Below are 20,646 nucleotides of genomic sequence, written 5' to 3'. Positions count from 1 at the left end.
ACATATATATATATACATACATATATATACGTATATATACATATATATACACGTATATATACGTATATATATACATATATATATACATACATATATATACACATATATATATATATACATACATATATATATGTATATGTATGTATATATATATATATATATATATATATGTATATATACGTATATGTATATATGTATATATGTATATATATATATATATATACATATATGTATATATACACATATATATATATACATATATACATATACAAGTATATATATATATATACATATATATATACATATATATATGTATATATATATATATATATGTGTATATATATGTATATATGAATATGTATATATACATATACGTATATATATACATATATATATATACATATACGTATATATACATATACATATATATATACATATACATATATAAATACACATATACATATATATATACATATACGTATATATACATATACATATATATACATATATATATATATACACATATATATACGTATATATATACATATATATACACGTATATATATACACACATATATACACACATATATACACACATATATATACACACATATACACATATGTATATATATATATGTGTATATATGTATATGAATATGTATATATATATACGTATATATATATACGTATATATATATATATACGTATTTATACATATATATATACATATATATATATATACATATATATATACATATATATATATGTATATACATATATATATATACGTATATATATACATATATATACGTATATATATACACATATATATACGTACATATATACACGTATATATATACATATATATGTATATATATACGTATATGTATATATATACATATATATATATACATATATATACGTATATATATATACATATATACATATGTGTATATGTATATATACACATATATATACGTATATATATATACATATATACATATGTGTATATGTATATATACATATACACATGTATATATATATATACATATACACATGTATATATATATATACATATACACATGTATATATATATATACATATACACATGTATATATATATACATATACACATGTATATATATATACATATACACATGTATATATATATACATATACACATGTATATATATATATATATATATATATATATACATGTGTATATGTATATATATATATATATATATATATATATATATATATATATATATATACATATACACATGTATATATACAGTATATCTCAAAAGTGAGTACACCCTTTAGATTTTTGCAAATATTCTGTTATATCCTTTCAGGGGATAACATTATCCTACTGAAACTTTGATATAACTTAAAGTAGTCAGTGTGCTGCTTGAATAACAGTATAGATTTATTGTCCTTTGAAAATTACTCAGTACACAGCTGTTAATGTCTAAACAGCTGGCAACAAAAGTGAGTACACCCCATAGTGAACATGTCTAAATTGTGCCCAAAGTGTCAATATTTTGTGTGACCACCATTGTTATCTAGCACTGCTTTAACCCTCCTGGGCATGGAATTCACCAGAGCTGCACAGGTTGCTTCTGGAATCTTCTTCCACTCCTCCACGACGACATCACGGAGCGCACGGATGTTGGACACCTTGCACTCCTCCACCTTCCTCTTGAGGATGCCCCACATGTGCTCAATTGGGTTTAGGTCTGGAGACATACTTGGCCAGTCCATCACCTTAACCTTCAGCTTCTTCAGCAAGGCCGTTGTCATCTTGGAGGTGTGTTTAGGGTCATTATCATGTTGGAAAACTGCCCTACGGCCCAGTTTCCGAAGAGAGGGGATCATGCTCTGCTGCAGGATGTCACAGTATATATTGGAATTCATGTGTCCCTCAATGAAATGCAGCTCCCCAGTGCCGGCAGCACTCATGCAGCCCCAGACCATGATGCTGCCACCACCATGCTTGACTGTAGGCAAAACACATTTGTCTTGGTACTCCTCACCAGGGTGCCGCCACACACGCCGGACACCATCTGACCCAAACAGGTTTATTTTGGTCTCATCAGACCACAGGACATGGTTCCAGTAACTCATGTTCTTGGATTCATTGTCTTCAGCAAACTGTTTGCGGGCTTTCTTATGCATCGGTTTCAGAAGGGGCTTCTGTCTGGGGCGACCGCCATACAAACCGATTTGATGCAGTGTGCGGCGTATGGTCTGGGCACTGACAGGCTGACATCCCACTTCTGCAACCTCTGCAGCAATGCTGGAAGCACTCGCACGTCTATTTTTGGAAACCAACCTCTGGATATGACGCTGAGCACGTGGACTCAACTTCTTTGGTCGACCCTGGCGAGGCCTGTTCCGAGTGGAACCTGTCCTGGAAAACCGCTGTATGATCTTAGCCACTGTGCTGCAACTCATTTTCATGGTGTTGGCAATCTTCTTATAGCCAAGGCCATCTTTGTGAAGCGCAATAATCCTTTTTTTCAGCCGCTCAGAGAGTTCCTTGCCATGAGGTGCCATGTTGTCCAGCATTCAGAGAGAATTGTGCCCAAAACACCAAATTTAACAGCCCTGCTTATCATTTACACCTGAATCCTTGTAACACTAACGAGTCACATGACACCAGGGCGGGAAAACAACATCATTGGGCACAATTAGGACATGTTCACTATGGGGTGTACTCACTTTTGTTGCCAGCTGTTTAGACATTAACAGCTGTGTACTGAGTAATTTTCAAAGGACAATAAATCTATACTGTTATTCAAGCAGCACACTGACTACTTTAAGTTATATCAAAGTTTCAGTAGGATAATGTTATCCCCTGAAAGGATATAACAGAATATTTGCAAAAATCTAAAGGGTGTACTCACTTTTGAGATATACTGTATATATATATATATACACATATACACATATATATATATATATATATATATATATATATACATATACACATGTATATATATATATATATATATATATACACATATACACATGTATATATATATATATATATATATATATATATATATAGATATACATATACACATGTATATATATATATATATATACACACACACACATGTATATATATATATACACACACACATGTGTATATATATATATATATATATATATATATATATACACACACACATATACACAATATTCAATATCCAGAAAAAAGGCCAATATTAATGTCATTTTAATTTCATACTATTTATATGCCTGTGTTTGACGACCATCTATATATATATATATATATATATCTATATATATATATATATATATATATATATATATATATATATATATATATATATATATGTATATATATATATATATAGACCGTCTCACCTCAGTATAAAGACTATACTTTATAATACAGCGCTGTCCTCCAGTCTGTTTGTTAGCTAATCGCTAATGCTTTAAATACATCCATCAATCCATCCATCCATCCATCCATCGTCCACCGCTTATCCGGGATCGGGTCGCGGGGGCAGCAGCTCCAGTAAGGAACCCCAATCTTCCCTTCTCCGGGCCACATCCTCCAGCTCCAACTGGGGGATCCTGAGGCGTTCCCAGGCCAGTGAGGAGATATGATCTCTCCACCGAATCCTGGGTCTTCCCCGGGGTCTCCTCCCAGCTGGACGTGCCTGGAACACCTCTCTAGGGAGGCGCCCAGGTGGCATCCTTACTAGATGCCCGAACCACCTCAACTGGCTCCTTTCAACGTAAAGGAACAGCAGCTCTACTCCGAGTCTCTCACGGATGGCTAAGCTTCTCACCCTATCTCTAAGGGAGACGCCAGCCACCCGTCTGAGAAAACCCATTTCGGCCGCTTGTACCCATGATCTCGTTCTTTCGGTCATGACCCAGCCTTCATGACCATAGGTGAGGGTAGGAACGAAGATCGACCGGTATATTGAGAGCTTTGCCTTCTGGCTCAGCTCTCTTTTCGTCACAACGGTGTGGTAAAGTGACTGTAATACCGTCCCCGCTGCTCTGATTCTCCGGCCAATCTCTCGCTCCATCGTCCCCTCACTTGCGAAGAAGACCCCGAGGTACTTGAACTCCTTCAATTGGGGTAATGGCTCATTCCCTACCCGGAGTAGGCAATCCACCGGTTTCCTGCATAGAGCCATGGCCTCAGATCCCAACCGCTTCACACTCGGCTGCGAACCGATCCAGTGACTGTTGAAGGTCACAGACCGATGATGCCATAAGGACCACATCATCTGCAAAGAGCAGCGATGAGATCCTCAGGTCACCGAACTGCAACCCCTCTCCTCCACGACTACGCCTCGATATCCTATCCATGAAAATCACGAACAGGATTGGTGATAAAGCTCAGCCCTGGCGGAGGCCAACATTCACTGGAAACGAGTCTGACTTACTGCCGAGTATCCGGACACAACTCTCGCTTTTGGGCGTATAGGGATTGGATGGCCCTCAAAAGTGACCCCCTCACCCCATATTCCCACAGTATCACCCGGGGGACCCGGTCATACGCCTTCTCCAGATCCACAAAACACATGTAGACCGGATGGGCGTACTCCCAGGCCCGCTCCAGGATCCTTGCGAGAGTGAAGAGTTGGTCTGTTGTTCCACGACCAGGACGGAATCCGCATTGTTCCTTTTCAATCAGAGGTTCGACTACTGGCCGAAACCTCCTTTCCAGTACCTTGGAGTAGACTTTACCAGGGGGGCTGAGAAGTGTGATACCCCTGTAGTTGGCACATACTCTCTGCTCCCCCTTTTAAATAGGGGAACCACCACCCCGGTCTGCCAACCCCTAGGCACTGTCCCAGACTTCCACGCAGGCGTGTCAACCAAGACAGCCCCTCAACACCCAAAGCCTTCAGCATTTCTGGACGGATCTCATCAACCCCTGCGGCTTTGCCACTGTGGAGTTGTTTGATCCCCCATCAGCTTCCAGCTCTGCCTCAACCATAGAGGGCGTGTTAGTCGGATTCAGGAGTTCATCAAAGTGCTCCTTCCACCGGCCGATAACCTTCTCAGTTGAAGTCAGCAGGGTCCCACCCTTGCTGTACACAGCTTGGATGGTTCCTCGCTTCCCCCTCCTGAGGTGCCGGATGGTTTTCCAGAAGCACCTTGGTGCTGACCGAAAGTCCTTCTCCATAGCTTCTCTGAACTTCTCCCACACCTGCTGCTTTGCCTCTAACACGGCAGAGGCTGCCGCCCTTCTAGTCCTTCGGTACCCTGCAACTGTTTCCGGAGTCCTCCCGGATAACATAACCTGGAAGGACTCCTTCAGTCGGACGGTTTCCCTGACCACTTGGGTCCACCACGGTGTTCGAGGGTTACCGCCCCTTGAGGCACCTAAGACCTTGAGACCACACCTCATCACCGCAGCTTCAGTAATAGAGGTTTTGAACATCGCCCACTCAGGTTCAATGCCCCCAACCTCCACAGGGATGTCTGAAAAGCTAGGTGTGAGTTAGGAAGCCCCAGGAAAGGGGCTTCCTCCAGACGTTCCCAGTTCACCCGCACTACCCGTTTGGGTTTACCAGGTCTGTCCAGAGTCTCCAACTCGCCAACAGATGGTGATCAGTCGACAACTCTGCCCCTCTCTTCACCTGAGTGTCCAAAACATGCAGCTTCAGATCAGATGATACGATTACAAACTTGATCATTGACCTTTGGCCTAGGGTGCTCTGGTACCACGTGCACTTATGAGCATCCTTATGTTCGAACATGGTGTTTGTTATGGCCATTCCATGACTAGCACAGAAGTCCAACAACAAACGACCCTTAGGGTTTAGATCAGGGAGGCCCTTCCTCCCAATCACGCCTCTCCAGGTGTCTCCATCGTTTCCCACGTGTGCAATGAAATCTCCCAGCAAGACTACGGAGTCCCCTACTGGAGCTCCCTGCAGGGCTCCATTCAGGGTCTCCAAGAAGGCTGAATACTCCGAAATGCGGTTTGGGGCATAGGGGACGTTCCAAGTCCCCAGAGCCAGCCTCTGGTGCCTGGGTCTGGTCCGTCGAGGTCCCTAACCATCACTGCCACCCGTGTGACAGCGCACCCGACCCCAGAGGTTTTTCCCATGAGTGGTGGGCCCACAGGATGGATGGATGGGAGGCACCACGTAGCTTCTTCGGACTGTGCCCGACCGGGCTCCGTGGCAAACCCGGCGCTCGCTGTCGGGCCCTCCCTCTGGGCCTGGCCCAAGACGGGGGCCCCGGGCTTCCTCCGGGCAGGGTCTCTCCTTTCCATTTTTTTCATGAAGTCGTTTTTGAACCATTCTTAGTCTGGCCCCTCGCCTGAGAGCAATTTGCCTTGGGAGACCCTACCAGGAGCACTAGGCTCCAGACAACACAGCTCTCAGGTTCATAAGGACACACAAACCTCTCCACCACAATAAGGTGATGGTTCCCAGAGAGGAGAGTTTAGTTTGAGTTTAGTCTGAGTTCACTAATTATTTTAGTCAGAGCAGTTTCGGTACTGTGGCATGCTCTGAAGCCTGATTGAAATTCCTCCAGGATGTTGTTTTCTTTAAGAAAAGAGTTTATTTGGACAGAGACTATTTTTTCTAGTATTGCAGATGAATGGAAGGTTAGATATTGGCCTATAGTTGGTCAGCGTATTACTGTCTAGGTTAGGTTTCTTTGGCAAGGGTTTTACAACGGCTGTTTTGAAGACGTCTGGGAAGATGCCCGTTAGAAGAGACGTGTTTATAATATTTAGGACGTGACTTGAAATGCTGTCGAATATCCGCTTAAAGAATGCTGTAGGTATCGGGTCAACACAAGAGGTGGAGGAGTTACATTCCATCACAGTTTTATGAAGCTCAGTTAATGTGATGCAGGTGAATGTTCCCATGGTTACATCACAATGTTTGCAGATGTTCTGTGTCTGCATCATAAGTGATGTGGCTCTGAAGTCATTTTGTTGAGAGATAATGAGAGTTCTTCACACTTTGATGGAGAGGACTGTGGAGGGATGGGGGCAGTGTTCTGTAGTTGATTAATAGTCGAGAATAGTATTCTAGAATTTCCAACATTCTGTGATAATCTTAGAAAAGTAATCCTTTCTTGCCAGCTGCATTGCTTTACCATAGGCAGCCATGGATTCTTTGTAGATATCATAGTTAACTGTGAGCTTAGTTTTCCTCCATCTTCGTTCAGCTGCTCTACAAGTCCTCTTAGTCTGAGTATATAACTTATTCAACTCTCAAAATTGTGTCTCTACAATACAGGGCACAACAGCACACTTTTATTATGAAACCCTACACCGAAACAAAGAAACTTGCTATAGTTATTCAAAATTGAGCAGCTAGCTTGTGTGTTGGGATAATATATACCAAGAAAACAATTTATTTTAAAATATTTTTATTCGGATTTATTATTAGTATGGGTCCTGATGACCCATGTTTGAAACTGGTGTCTTCTGAAATGGCACGTTTTTGACCTGTGGAAATAAAAAAAACATTTTAGCCACACAAAAAGAATTCTTCAACTATGAAGTATTTAAGAGTTTGTCCTATCCCATGTCTGCGCCAACAAGTGGAAACCTTACTGTATAATGATATCATGTAAGGGGTCTTACCCTTCATCCTGTCGTCCTGGTTTGAACACTGCACATTACAAGCTCTATCCACTGGATTTCTAACATCACAGATCACTACGTTACAGTGGACAAAGACCTACAAGACATGAACAGATTTGGCTTTTGAGAGGATATTTACAGCATACATGTTTGTTTCCCCAAATTTGAGGCATAAAATAAAGCATTAAGAGTATTTAGTCTTATATATGAAATTACCTGGTGCCTCAAGTCATCTTTGTCTTGGGCAAAGGCAAACATTGGGATCTCAAAGCGCTTGAAGTTAGAAGGATAATTAACTCTGGCATCAAGCACAACAGGATGGAAGATCACCGGTTGCGGGTCCCTTGGGTTTGCACAACTGAGGGAAAAGGAGAAGTTATTCTAAATTGGGTAAAAATATGTCCAAAATCACTTAGCACCCCATTGTTGGACACTGTCTGTTATAAGAGAAACGAGTAATGCCCATGTTTCAATTAGACTGTTACAAACATCCCAGGAGGAAAAGATTAAAGAATTTACCCATTGATGATGAGGTCCCATCTGGGAAGGGATGCCTTGTCGTCCTCCAGTGTCGCCCAGCAGTAAGCCAGCTCCATAGATACGGCGGGGTTTGTAGAATGCATCAGTTCCACTTCAAAATACAACGACTGTTGTAGGGACTTTGCGATGGGCCCCTCAATTCCATGAAACGTAGTGTAGGAGTCATCTAAGTGAAGAGGCAGAACATGTTGATCTGAATTATGGATTCAGACAAGAGAAACGGACTGCGCACGGAACCGTCAGGGGCATAATGCAGACGAGTAAATGTGAAGATAACTTGAAAGGATTTAATCATCCCACTTGGTCATCAAGTTTATAGATTTCCATTAACTATGTCAGAAATCTAATTACTTTGAGCAACACCAATAGTTCAAGATCAGTCCCATACCAATTGCAAGTCTCATTTCAACTTTCAGCTCGCCTCTTGCATTCTCAGCATATGGGTCACTCCTGCGAGGTCGGATGTTGAAGGACACAGCGTGGTTTGTGTTGATGTCATAAGAACAAGAAACCTTTAGCCTGAAGGGGAAGAAAAGACAACCCATGAAAAGAAGTCAGTGCACAAGAACAGGGACAGTAATTATAAAACACAGCTGAAGGCCAGAATAAGTTTCAAGACACTCACTCATACTGCGGCTCGTCCGAGTCCCTTTTCAGTTCAAGTTCATCTGGCAGAGAGATTTCATTTTCATACAGCATCTTACTGGACACGAACTAAGGAAAACAAAACCACACATCATGTTTCAGGTCAAGCTCAGTGTTACCAGTCTGAAGTATTCAGCATCATGCTACCTTTCTGGTCGTCCCACAGGAGCTCGCAGTGAAGACAAAATATGCATAGCGGTCATTGCTGTAGCTGGGACCACAGGCGGGGTCATTGAGGGTGAGCTGACTGGGATTCAGACTGGGAACAGACTCCAGTTTCATAGCTAGAGCGGTCATGGTTCCATTAGGGAAACACTCTGAAAGAGGAAATCAGACATTTGTATGCATTGGGTGTTTTGTCAGACATAAGAAAACATATTGGTGCTAACAAACCAATTAGCGTTGAGTAGAAGTTGCAAGCCACAGAGAATTCTTTTATATTTGTGTGAGTCTCTGGATTCCTCAGATAAACATCGAGTCTGTTCTTGATGGATGATGCCTCAACAGCCTGAGAAGTTGTCAGAAACGTAAAGTCACAGGACGATAATCTTGACAAATTTCACAGAAATCCTTCACATTACTTTGAGAGAAAATATAAAAATTGCACCTCAGTCACAACCTCGGGGGCAGTAAAATGTACATTAAAACTGAAATGTGTGCCATTGTCCATGAAGCCGTACTGCTGAGCCATCTCCGCGGTCAACACTTGTGTTCCGACTAGGGTCTGAAAGTTGAAGCCGTGGGATCCGTATTTCACCAGGATATAGAAATTTTGATAATCACAGCCACCAAAGAGAGCGGGAGGAACTGCAGAGGGGGAAAGAATATATTTAGAAATGTGTGCACGTTTTGTTATGAATGAATCCATCATAACCACGAGTACAGACCTATGTCTACCAATTGAGCATCCAGTTTAGCAGTGTGACAAAAGGGAGCAAACTCTGGCAGCACCACCAAGCCAAAGGTCAGGTGAAGAGAGTAGACTGTGATTCCCATGTCTCTCTGTTGGGAAATACAAATAGATTTTGGTCGCCAAAAAAAGAATATTGCATTTAATTCCCCAAGTTGAGAATAAAGCTCACCAGTGCTAGTACGACACGGTCGGTGAAGGGCACTTCAAGAGTGAAGACCTTGGAGTTGTTGTTAGGGGACATGTGCTCCAGGACTTTAAACCCTCTAGCATTGCAGTCCGCCACAGACAAAACCTCAGAGGGGAAGCTGATGTTCATTAGTGACACATCAGAGCCGAACGGCCCGAGTAGCACCTTAAATAGTCGCTCCTTGGGAACAGTGTCTGTGGGGCAAAAAGAGAAATTAAAGAAACATGCCATCTAATCATCTTCAAAAATCTTGTACCAAGATAATACTCACTGTCAATAACTTGCACAGGTCGAGACAGCAGCGGTGTCGTGACAGGGAGGAAGACTTTGTAATGCGTGTCCTTGTTAGTAGCATCTTCAGACCAGCGCAACTCCAGCATTAGCTCAATCGTATAAGAAGTGAGGTACTGACCAGCCTGAACATGACCCTGCAGAAACAAACATCCAGAGTAAGGCCTTTCTTGAATTACCATCTTACATATTTGAAGAACATATGCATATTAGGAGGTTTGGCACTGACACCAAAGATCTTGTAGTTGCACTACCGTTTCTGAAGTTACCGTTAAACATACTTCACAAAAGCTGTGTAATTTAGGAGTGGAGAGTCCCATTTCCTTTGTACAGTCCATAGGATTTGAGGGTCATTTTCCAGGGCTTTGCCCTGATCTATTCTGGTGTACTGATGCAGTGGATTGGTTGTTTGCTTGTTAAACTAGTCTCAAATGACAACAAGATGTACCTTTTAATGAGGAGTATTTACACTAGAGCAGAAATGTTTGACAGGGTTTTATGAAATGTAAAAAAAATATAAAATGAAGGTCTGCAAATGTGAACAGCTGACCTTGAAATGGCCACCTTCAGCCCCAATAGGAATTCCAACAACGATGTGTTGGCCATTGAGAGACAAGGAGTACTGTCTGGCAGCCATCTCAGCAGAGTCGAGCCTTCTGCCATTGACACCCATGTGCACTTCTAACAGTTTAAACTGGCCAGAGGAAATCAGAGGGTCAATGTGCCTCGGCAGGAACCAGTTGATCAAGTTTGGAGTGAAAGAAACACTACCTGTATACAAAAACACATAACAGCACAGACAAGGAAAGCACCCAACGGTACATATTTAACAAGTCAGGGCAAAGCTTTAGAAACAAGTCATGAGGCCTAGTCTGACCAGACATTAAATCAAAGTATTCATTTTTTCCTCTTTTTAAAGGGTTGGCCCACAGTGGTAGCTGTTTAAACATTACCTTCAAGTACTGGACAAGCAGCTTCTGCAGCGATTTGAGTCACAAGCCACTTCTTTTCAAATACGGTCAAGGTTTTGAGCACAGTCATTGGCACGCCAGCTACCTGCAGGGTGAGAATACAGAACAGAGAGCATGTCAATGCATACTGTTGTAACACAAGGCAATTAACCTACTCAACATAAGGGGGTATACATTAAAAGTAGCCCATTGATGTATTAAACTGTCAGTATTCCAGTTGGCACAAAGTAATCAATTTAAAAAAGGCAGTCTGATTACATTATTTGATCCGTTTACTGGCTGAGAGTGTAAGCAAGTAGGGAGATATCTAATGGGTTGCAAGTTATTTGAAGAGAGACTGCATGAGGCTTGTTTGATGTTCAGTAAACTGGAATACACATACATTCTGCGTGAATGTTTCAGATGAAGTCTTTGGGCTTCGCAGAACCAGCCTCGTTGCTGTGTTCGCAATTCCATAGCCATTTCTCTGGGCATCGATCACCTTCATGACCCTCTCCTTAGGAGTGAAGAACACCAGGTTTGTGATTCTGAATCCAGCATCTATGGGTTTCTGGGAGGCAAATATCAAGACATTAAATACAGGAAAAGAAGTTTCAAGAATATATACGAAAAAAGGCAAAATTAGCTCATCCAACCTCAGCAGCTCTTCGGGCATCACCAAACCTTAGATTATCCGAGATGGTATATTCAGGCAGGGCGTAATCATTGGGCGATGCCTTTTTTACAGACACCTAGAAATGAGGACACTCCATAAGTGATAATCAATCTCCCCCTTTGCCCTCTGCAGTGAAATGTACCAGTTCATACAGGACATAAGCCACTTATCACATGACCAGAGAGTCCTGCTGCATTCACTTGCCTCTATATAGTTGTTTTCACAGACAATTTCCCTGGAGGCCCAAGCGTTGTAGTGGCAGGTTTCTACCACCTGGTACAGTTCATCTTCAATAACACGGCTCCTGCGCAGTCGCAGATTTAATTTGGTCGTGAATGCTTTATCGTCCTACAAACACGGGAAAAAAAAAAACTCCAGAATTAATTACCACTTCAAAATCTAAATTTGGTGCAGCACTAGAAACTCATATCCAGTTGGGTTTTTTTTTTTTACCACATTTTGAGCAAAGCAGTTGTGAAGGGACGCATATATCACAGCATGTCCCATTGGGTCCATTTTCAGACTGAAGCCACACTGAGAAGCCAATCTTGGTGTCAGGAGGAATGTGGCATTATCTGGGGGAGAGAAAGAGTAGTTAGAAAATAAAAAGAGACAAAGTTAAGAAAAAACAAGTCAGAAGATTCAGCTTACTATGGACAACGGACACTTCAAGATTCCCTGCAAGAGGACCGACATCCACACGCAAAATGTTCCCCAGGCATTTAGAGTTGATCTCTGGGATTAAACATTAATATACACATTAGTAGGCTGCATATAGTACAATTAAAATCAAACAAAGGGACAATAACTTACTTAAGAGGGCGTATGTTGAGCCTCTATGTGTACAACTGCTACAAGGAGCATAAACCACCTGAAAGAGATTGAAACATTTTCTAAAGTAACAAGACAAATCCTAAACATTGAGTGAACTAAATGGATAAAACAAAAACTACAAACCCCAATCCAAATGAATGAGCCATGGCAGACGAGCAGTCGCACTGGTGACTGAAGAATGCCTGTTTAGTACTGATGGTTGGGGTGGGAATAGGCTTTATAAGGCTGAGCTGTGGACAAATACAATCACAAACAGGTGGATCCAATTAAAGCCTGATTGAGATGATTGCGTCAAGCATGTGTGATCCGTCCTTCTATTCCGGCCTGAAGTAAATCTCAACATTTGTCAGCATGATCATCTACAGCACCTCAATGTGCCGATGAGTAAAAATAAATCATTAAAATAAGTTACAAAATAAATCTTTAGGAAATGTTTTGTATAGATTAGAACCTCTTGGTATGAAGAATGAGACTGAAGTGTGGAATAAAATATCCTTAAATCCTTATGATTTTTGGACTTTTGACAGGAAATAAGAGAAGATGCTACAAATCGAAGGCTAAACTTAATTAGGGGCATTGTGGTTCATGTTAAGTCTTTCAAAATTAATTCTAGTCATAGTACAACATTCATCAAAAAGGTAATTTAAAACTAAGACATGTTTTCAGTCAGGAGAATTTAAAAGCTCATCAATAAAGAAGCCTCTTGCACTCAACCAAATCTCCACCACTAAAATAAAGATCTTTGTGCTGTGAAACATGGCTGGAGTAACCAGTTGGGATACAAAACTTGCTGCCATTTCTTTTATCACAAGAAAATCAGCAATTTCTTACAACTGAAAGCTGGACAGAGATAATAGTTTTGCTGGATAAACTACTTAATGATGCAATGTTTTGAGAAATACAGATTCATATAACTTATTCAACTCTCAAAATGGTGTCGCTACAATACAGGGCACAACAGCACACTTTTATGAAACCCTCCCCCAAAACAAAGAAACTTGCTATAGTTATTGACCAGCTAGATTGTGTGTTGGGATTTTTTTCAATCTTTAATTTAAGGCGTGGGTGGAGATAGTTCTGGTGGGCAGGCAGTATAGTCCAATTAGCCTCCATGTGATTTAGGATTAAACTCTTCTCCAGTTGGCTGAGAGTTGGCTCCACTTCATAGGTTGTGGGTTAGTAGGCATACCAGATGACTATGTGCACAAAATAAATATACACAAGTATTTTTCCATAATGTCCTTTGCAACAGAGCCAGTTTTTAAATACTGTTACTCAACCATAAAATAAATTACAGCTGGAAAAATAGGGGGGGGGGTAATAATACCAAGAAAACAATAATATTTTGAAATATTTTTATTCAGATTTTTTAGCTCATCATGAGTATGGGTCCTGTTGACACATGTTTGAAACTGGTGTCATCTGAAACGGCACGCTTTTGACCTGTTGAAATAAAAAAACATTTTAGCCACAAAAAAAAGAATTCTCAAACTATGAAGTATTTAAGAGTTTGTCCCATCCCATGTCTGCACCAACAAGTGGAAACCATACTGTATAATGATATCATGTAAGGGGTCTTACCCTTCATCCTGTCAGTCCTGGTTTGAACACTGCACATTACAAGCTCTATGCACTGGATTTCTAACATCACAGATCACTGCGTCACAGTGGACAAAGACCTACAAGATACAAATAGATTTTTGGCTTTTGTGAGGATATTTACGGCGTACATGTTTGTTTCCCCAAAATTTGAAGCATTAAGAGTATTTATTCTTAACCATGAAATTACCTGACGAATAAAGTTCTCTTTGTCTTGGGCGAAGACAAACATTGGGACCTCAAAGCGCTTGAAGTTAGAAGGATAATTAACTCTGGCATCAAGCACAACAGGATGGAAGATCACTGGTTGCGGGTCCCTTGGGTTTGCACAACTGAGGGAAAAAATAGAAGTTATTCTAAATTGGGTAAAAACATGTCCAAAACACTTAGCACCCCTTGTTGGACACTGTCTGTTATAAGAGAAACGAGTAATGCCCATGTTTCAATTAGACTGTTACAAACATCCCAGGAGGAAAAGATTAAAGAATTTACCCATTAATGATGAGGTCCCATCTGGGAAGGGATGCCTTGTCGTCCTCCAGTGTCGCCCAGCAGTAAGCCAGCTCCATAGATACTGCGGGGTTTGTAGAACACATCAGTTCCACTTCAAAATACAACGACTGTTGTAGGGACTTTGCAACGGGCTCCTCAATTCCGTGAAACGTAGTGTAGGAGTCATCTAAGTGAAGAGGCAAAACATGCTGATCTGAATTATGGATTCAGACAAGAGAAACGGACTGCGCACAGAACCGTCAGGGGTATAAAGCAGACGAGTAAATGTGAAGATAACTTGAAAGGATTTAATCATCCCACTTGGTCATCAAGTTTATAGATTTTCAAAAACTGTCAGAAATCTAATTACTTTGAGCAACACGGATAGTTCAAGATCAGTCCCATACCAATAGCAAGTCTCATTTCAACTTTCAGCTCGCCTCTTGCATTTTCAGCATATGGGTCACTCCTGCGAGGTCGGATGTTGAAAGATACAGCGTGGTTTGCGTTGATGTCATAAGAACAAGAAACCTTTAGCCTGAAGGGGAAGAAAAGACAACCCATGAAAAGTAGTCAGTGCACAAGAACAGGGACAGTAATTATAAAACACAGCTGAAGGCCAGAATAAGTTTCAAGACACTCACTCATACTGCGGCTCGTCCGAGTCCCTTTTCAGTTCAAGTTCATCTGGCAGAGAGATTTCATTTTCATACAGCATCTTACTGGACACGAACTAAGGAAAACAACCACACATCATGTTTCAGGTCAAGCTCATTGTTACCAGTCTGAAATATTCAGCATCATGCTACCTTTCTGGTCGTCCCACAGGAGCTCGCAGTGAAGGCAAAATATGCATAGCGGTCATTGCTGTATCTGGGACTACAGGCGGGGTCATTGAGGGTGAGCTGACTAAGATTCAGACTGGGAACAGACTCCAGTTTTATAGCCAGAGCGGTCATGGTTCCATTAGGGAAACACTCTGAAAGAGGAAATCAGACATTTGTATGCATTGGGTGTTTTGTCAGACATAAGAAAACATATTGTGCTAACAAACCAATTAGCGTTGAGTAGAAGTTGCAAGCCACAGAGAATTCTTTGATATTTGTGTGAGTCTCTGGATTCCTCAGATAAACATCAAGTCTGTTCTTGATGGATGATGCCTCAACAGCCTGAGAAGTTGTCAGAAACGTAAAGTCACAGGACGATAATCTTGACAAATTTCACAGAAATCCTTCACATTACTTTGAGAGAAAATATAAAAATTGCACCTCAGTCACAACCTCAGGGGCAGTAAAATGTACATTAAAACTGAAATGTGTGCCATTGTCCATGAAGCCGTTCTGCTGAGCCATCTCCGCGGTCAACACTTGTGTTCCGACTACGGTCTGAAAGTTGAAGCCTCGGGATCCATATTTCACCAGGATATAGAAATTTTGATAATCACAGCCACCAAAGAGAGCGGGAGGAACTGCAGAGGGGGAAAGAATATATTTAGAAATGTGTGCACGTTTTGTTATGAATGAATCCATCATAACCATGAGTACAGACCTATGTCTACCAATTTAGCATCCAGTTTAGCAGTGTGACAAAAGGGAGCAAACTCTGGCAGCACCACCAAGCCAAAGGTCAGGTGAAGAGAGTAGACTGTGATTCCCATGTCTCTCTGTTGGGAAATACAAATGATTAGCCCCCCAAAAAAAAAAAATAGCATTTAATTCCCCAAGCTGAGAATAAAGCTCACCAGTGCTAGTACGACACGGTCGGTGAAGGGCACTTCAAGAGTGAAGACCTTGGAGTTGTTGTTAGGGGACATGTGCTCCAGGACTTTAAAGCCCTCTAGCATTGCAGTCCGCCACAGACAAAACCTCAGAGGAGAAGCTGATGTTCATTAGTGACACATCAGAGCCGAACGGCCCGAGTAGCACCTTAAATAGTCGCTCCTTGGGAACAGTGTCTGTGGGGCAAAAAGAGAAATTAAGGAAACATGCCATCTACGAAAATCTTGTACCAAGATAATACTCACTGTCAATAACTTGCACAGGTCGAGACAGCTGCGGTGTTGTTACAGGGAGGAAGACTTTGTAATGCGTGTCCTTGTTAGAAGCATCTTCAGACCAGCGCAACTCCAGCATTAGCTCAATCGTATAAGAAGTGAGGTACTGACCAGCCTGAACATGACCCTGCAGAAACAGACATCCAGAGTAAGGCCTTTCTTGAATTACCATTTTACACACACATGCATATTAGGAGGTTTGGCACTGACACCAAAGATCTTGTAGTTGCACTACCGTTCCTGAAGTTACCGTTAAACATGCTTCACAAGAGCTGTGCAATTTAGGAGTGGAAAGTCCCATTTTATTTGTACAGTCCATAGGATTTGAGGGTCATTTTCCAGGGCTTTGCCCTGAACTATTCTGGTGTACTGATGAAGTGGAGCAGTAGTTTGCTTTACTGGTCTCAAAAGCCAGAACTGACGACACGATGTACTGTAATGGAAAATTTTATAAGTCCATATTATATTCGTATTGTTTAATACTTGGTTCAATTAACTTATGTCTTTCTCCCTCTGTGATCTGTAACCTTATGTTATTCCAACCATATTCTTTTAATGAGAAGTATTTACACTAGAGCAGAAATGTTTGACAGGGTTTTATGAAATGTAAAAAAAATATAAAATGAAGGTCTGCAAATGTGAACAGCTGACCTTGAAATGGCCACCTTCAGCCCCAATAGGAATTCCAACGACGATGTGATGGCCATTGAGAGACAAGGAGTACTGTCTGGCAGCCATCTCAGCAGAGTCGAGCCTTCTGCCATTGACACCCATGTGCACCTCTAACAGTTTAAACTGGCCGGAGGAAATCAGAGGGTCAATGTGCCTCGGCAGGAACCAGTTGATCAGAGTTTGGAGTGAAAGAAACACTACCTGTATACAAAACACATAACAGCAAAGACAAGGCAAGCACCCAACGGGACATATTTAACAAGTCAGGGCAAAGCTTTAGAAACAAGTCATGAGGCCTAGTCTGACCAGACATTAAATCAAAGTATTCATTTTTTCCTCTTTTTAAAGGGTTGGCCCACAGTAGGTAGCTGTTCAAACATTACCTTCAAGTACTGGACAAGCAGCTTCTGCAGCGATTTGAGTCACAAGCCACTTCTTTTCAAATACAGGTCAAGGTTTTGAGCACAGTCATTGGCACGCCAGCTACCTGCAGGGTGAGAATACAGAACAGAGAGCATGTCAATGCATACTGTTGTAACACAAGGCAATTAACCTACTCAACATAAGGGGGTATACACTAAAAGTAGCCCATTGATGTATTAAACTGTGCCAACTGGATTTCAGACAAAGTAATCAATTTAAAAAGGCAGTCTGATTACATTATTTGATCTGTTTACTCGCTGCAAGTGTAAGCAAGTAGGGAGATATCCAATGGGTTGCAAGTCATTTGAAGAGAGACTGCATGAGGCTTGTTTGATGTTCAGTAAACTGGAATACACCTACATTCTGCGTGAATGTTTCAGATGAAGTCTTTGGGCTTCGCAGAACCAGCCTCGTTGCCGTGTTCGCAATTCCATAGCCATTTCTCTGGGCATCGATCACCTTCATGACCCTCTCCTTAGGCGTGAAGAACACCAGGTTTGTGATTCTGAAGCCAGCATCTATGAGTTTCTGGGAGGCAAATATCAAGACATTAAATACAGGAAAAGAAGTTTCAAGAATATATACGAAAAAAGGCAAAATTAGCTCATCCAACCTCAGCAGCTCTTCGGGACATCACCAAACCTTAGATTATCCGAGATGGTATATTCAGGCAGGGCGTAATCATTGGGCGATGCCTTTTTTACAGACACCTAGAAATGAGGACACTCCATAAGTGATAATCAATCTCCCCCTTTGCCCTCTGCAGTGAAATGTACCAGTTCATACAGGACATAAAGCCACATATCACATGACCAGAGAGTCCTGCTGCATTCACTTGCCTCTATATAGTTGTTTTCACAGACAATTTCCCTGGAGGCCCAAGCGTTGTAGTGGCAGGTTTCTACCACCTGGTAGAGCTCATCTTCAATAACACGGCTCCTGTGCAGTCGCAGATTTAATTTGGTCGTGAATAGCTTATCGTCCTACAAACACACGGGCAAAAAAAAAAAAAAAAAAAAAAATAGAATTTATTACCACTTCAAAATCTAAATTTGGTGCAGCACTAGAAACTCATATCCATTGGGGGTGTTTTTTTTTACCACATTTTGAGCAAAGCAGTTGTGAAGGGACGCATATATCACGGCATGTCCCATCGGGTCCATTTTCAGACTGAAGCCACACTGAGAAGCCAATCTTGGTGTCAGGAGGAATGTGGCATTATCTGGAGGAGAGAAAGAGTAGTTAGAAAACAAAGAGACAAAGTTAAGAAAAAACAAGTCAGAAGATTCAGCTTACTATGGACAACGGACACTTCAAGATTCCCTGCAAGAGGACCGACATCCACACGCAAAATGTTCCCCAGGCATTTAGAGTTGATCACTGGGATTAAACAATATACACATTAGTAGGCAGCATATAGTACAATTAAAATCAAACAAAGGGACAATAACTTACTTAAAGAGGGCGTATGTTGAGCCTCTATGTGTACAACTGCTACAAGGAGCATAAACCACCTGAAAGAGATTGAAACATTTTCTAAAGTAACAAGACAAATCCTAAACATTGAGTGAACTAAATGGATCAAACCAAAACTACAAACCCCAATCCAAGTGACTGAGCCATGGCAGAAGAGCAGGCGCACTGGTGACTGAAGAGTGCCTGTTTGGTACTGATGGTTGGGGTGAGAATAGGCTTTATGAGGCTGAGCTGTGGACAAATACAATCACAAACAGGTGGATCCAATTAAAGCCTGATTGAGATGATTGCGTCAGCATGTGTGATCCATCCTTCTATTCCGGCCTGAAGTAAATCTCAACATATGTCAGCATGATCATCTACAGCACCTCAATGTGCCGATGAGCAAAAATAAATCATTAAACTAAGTTACAAAATAAATCTTTAGGAAATGTTTTGTATAGATTAGAACCTATTGGTATGAAGAATGAGAATGAAGTGTGGAATAAAATATTTAATATGTAGGCCTATCCTTAAATCCTTGTGTTTTTTGGACTTTTGACAGGAAATAAGAGAAAGAGAGATGCAACAAATCGAAGGCTAAACTTAAATTAGGGGTGTGGTTCATGGTCAGCATGGTTCAGGTTTCAAGTCTTTTTCAAAATTGATTCTAATCATAGTACAACATTATTCAAAAAGGGGGTTTAAAACCAAGACAACAACATGTTTTGAGTCAGAGGACTATTTAAAAGAGTAGATACATGCTCATCAATAAAGAAAGAGCCTCTTGCCCTCAACCACAACAACCATATATCCAGCTTCACAGCTAAAATAAAGATCTTTGTGCTGCAAAACATGGCTGGAGTAACCAGTTGGGATGCAAAACTTGCTGCTATTTATTTTACCATCACATGAAGAAAATCAGCTACTTAATGATTACATTCTTTTTTTCTTAGAGAAATACAGATTCATATAACTTATTCTTCAACTCTCAAAATTGTGTCTCTACAATACAGAGCACAACAACACACTTTTATTATGAAAACCCTGTATTAAGAGGTGAACAAATGTGTGTTTTACCCTGATGGGACAGGGAGATGTTAAAACGCTACATTCATTTTAGGAGAAGGACAAAGAAAGTCCAACACCCTGCAAGGGTTCGGTGCTCTTAACAAAGGCAGCACATCTGCGAGATACTGAAAATGTGTTTTATGGCGGTAGTAAAATGATGGATAGAAACCCCCTCAGCTATGACACAGATGGGAAGAAATGTGGCACATTATTTCATACATTAAAAAATTG

General features: G+C 41.0%; 1 protein-coding gene and 1 pseudogene across 1 annotated transcript; both read right to left on the bottom strand.

Annotated features, from left to right (window-relative positions):
• Positions 1-7,380: 7,380 nt before the first annotated feature.
• On the bottom strand, positions 7,381-13,447 carry LOC115003899 (uncharacterized). Its single transcript, XM_029425839.1, has 21 exons — positions 13,433-13,447; positions 12,630-12,687; positions 12,468-12,551; positions 12,270-12,391; positions 12,021-12,164; positions 11,797-11,892; positions 11,544-11,711; positions 11,144-11,246; positions 10,741-10,961; positions 10,171-10,327; positions 9,882-10,093; positions 9,687-9,801; positions 9,407-9,606; positions 9,193-9,307; positions 8,947-9,116; positions 8,780-8,868; positions 8,543-8,673; positions 8,134-8,320; positions 7,831-7,972; positions 7,615-7,711; positions 7,381-7,476 (listed from the first exon to the last, which is right to left on the bottom strand). Exons 1-21 carry the CDS (start codon positions 13,445-13,447, stop codon positions 7,382-7,384), a joined length of 2,721 nt encoding a protein of 906 aa, XP_029281699.1. The 3' UTR covers position 7,381.
• A 544-nt stretch (positions 13,448-13,991) lies between these two features.
• Positions 13,992-19,587, bottom strand: LOC115003675 (uncharacterized; annotated as a pseudogene).
• Between the last annotated feature and the right edge of the window lie 1,059 nt (positions 19,588-20,646).

This window comes from Cottoperca gobio, chromosome 24 (assembly GCF_900634415.1).
Source record: "Cottoperca gobio chromosome 24, fCotGob3.1, whole genome shotgun sequence".
In the NCBI taxonomy this organism is placed as follows: Eukaryota; Metazoa; Chordata; class Actinopteri; order Perciformes; family Bovichtidae; genus Cottoperca; species Cottoperca gobio.
This window is presented reverse-complemented; position numbering and strand designations above follow the sequence as displayed.

Excerpts from the sequence above, each read along its gene's own strand:
- LOC115003899 (XM_029425839.1), bottom strand. Across the intron at positions 11,712-11,796 it reads ATGCCCGAAGAGCTGCTGAG|AAACCCATAGATGCTGGATT; the intron begins GTTGGATGAGCT and ends TTTGCCTCCCAG. Across the intron at positions 9,308-9,406 it reads CCCCCGAGGTTGTGACTGAG|GCTGTTGAGGCATCATCCAT; the intron begins GTGCAATTTTTA and ends ACAACTTCTCAG.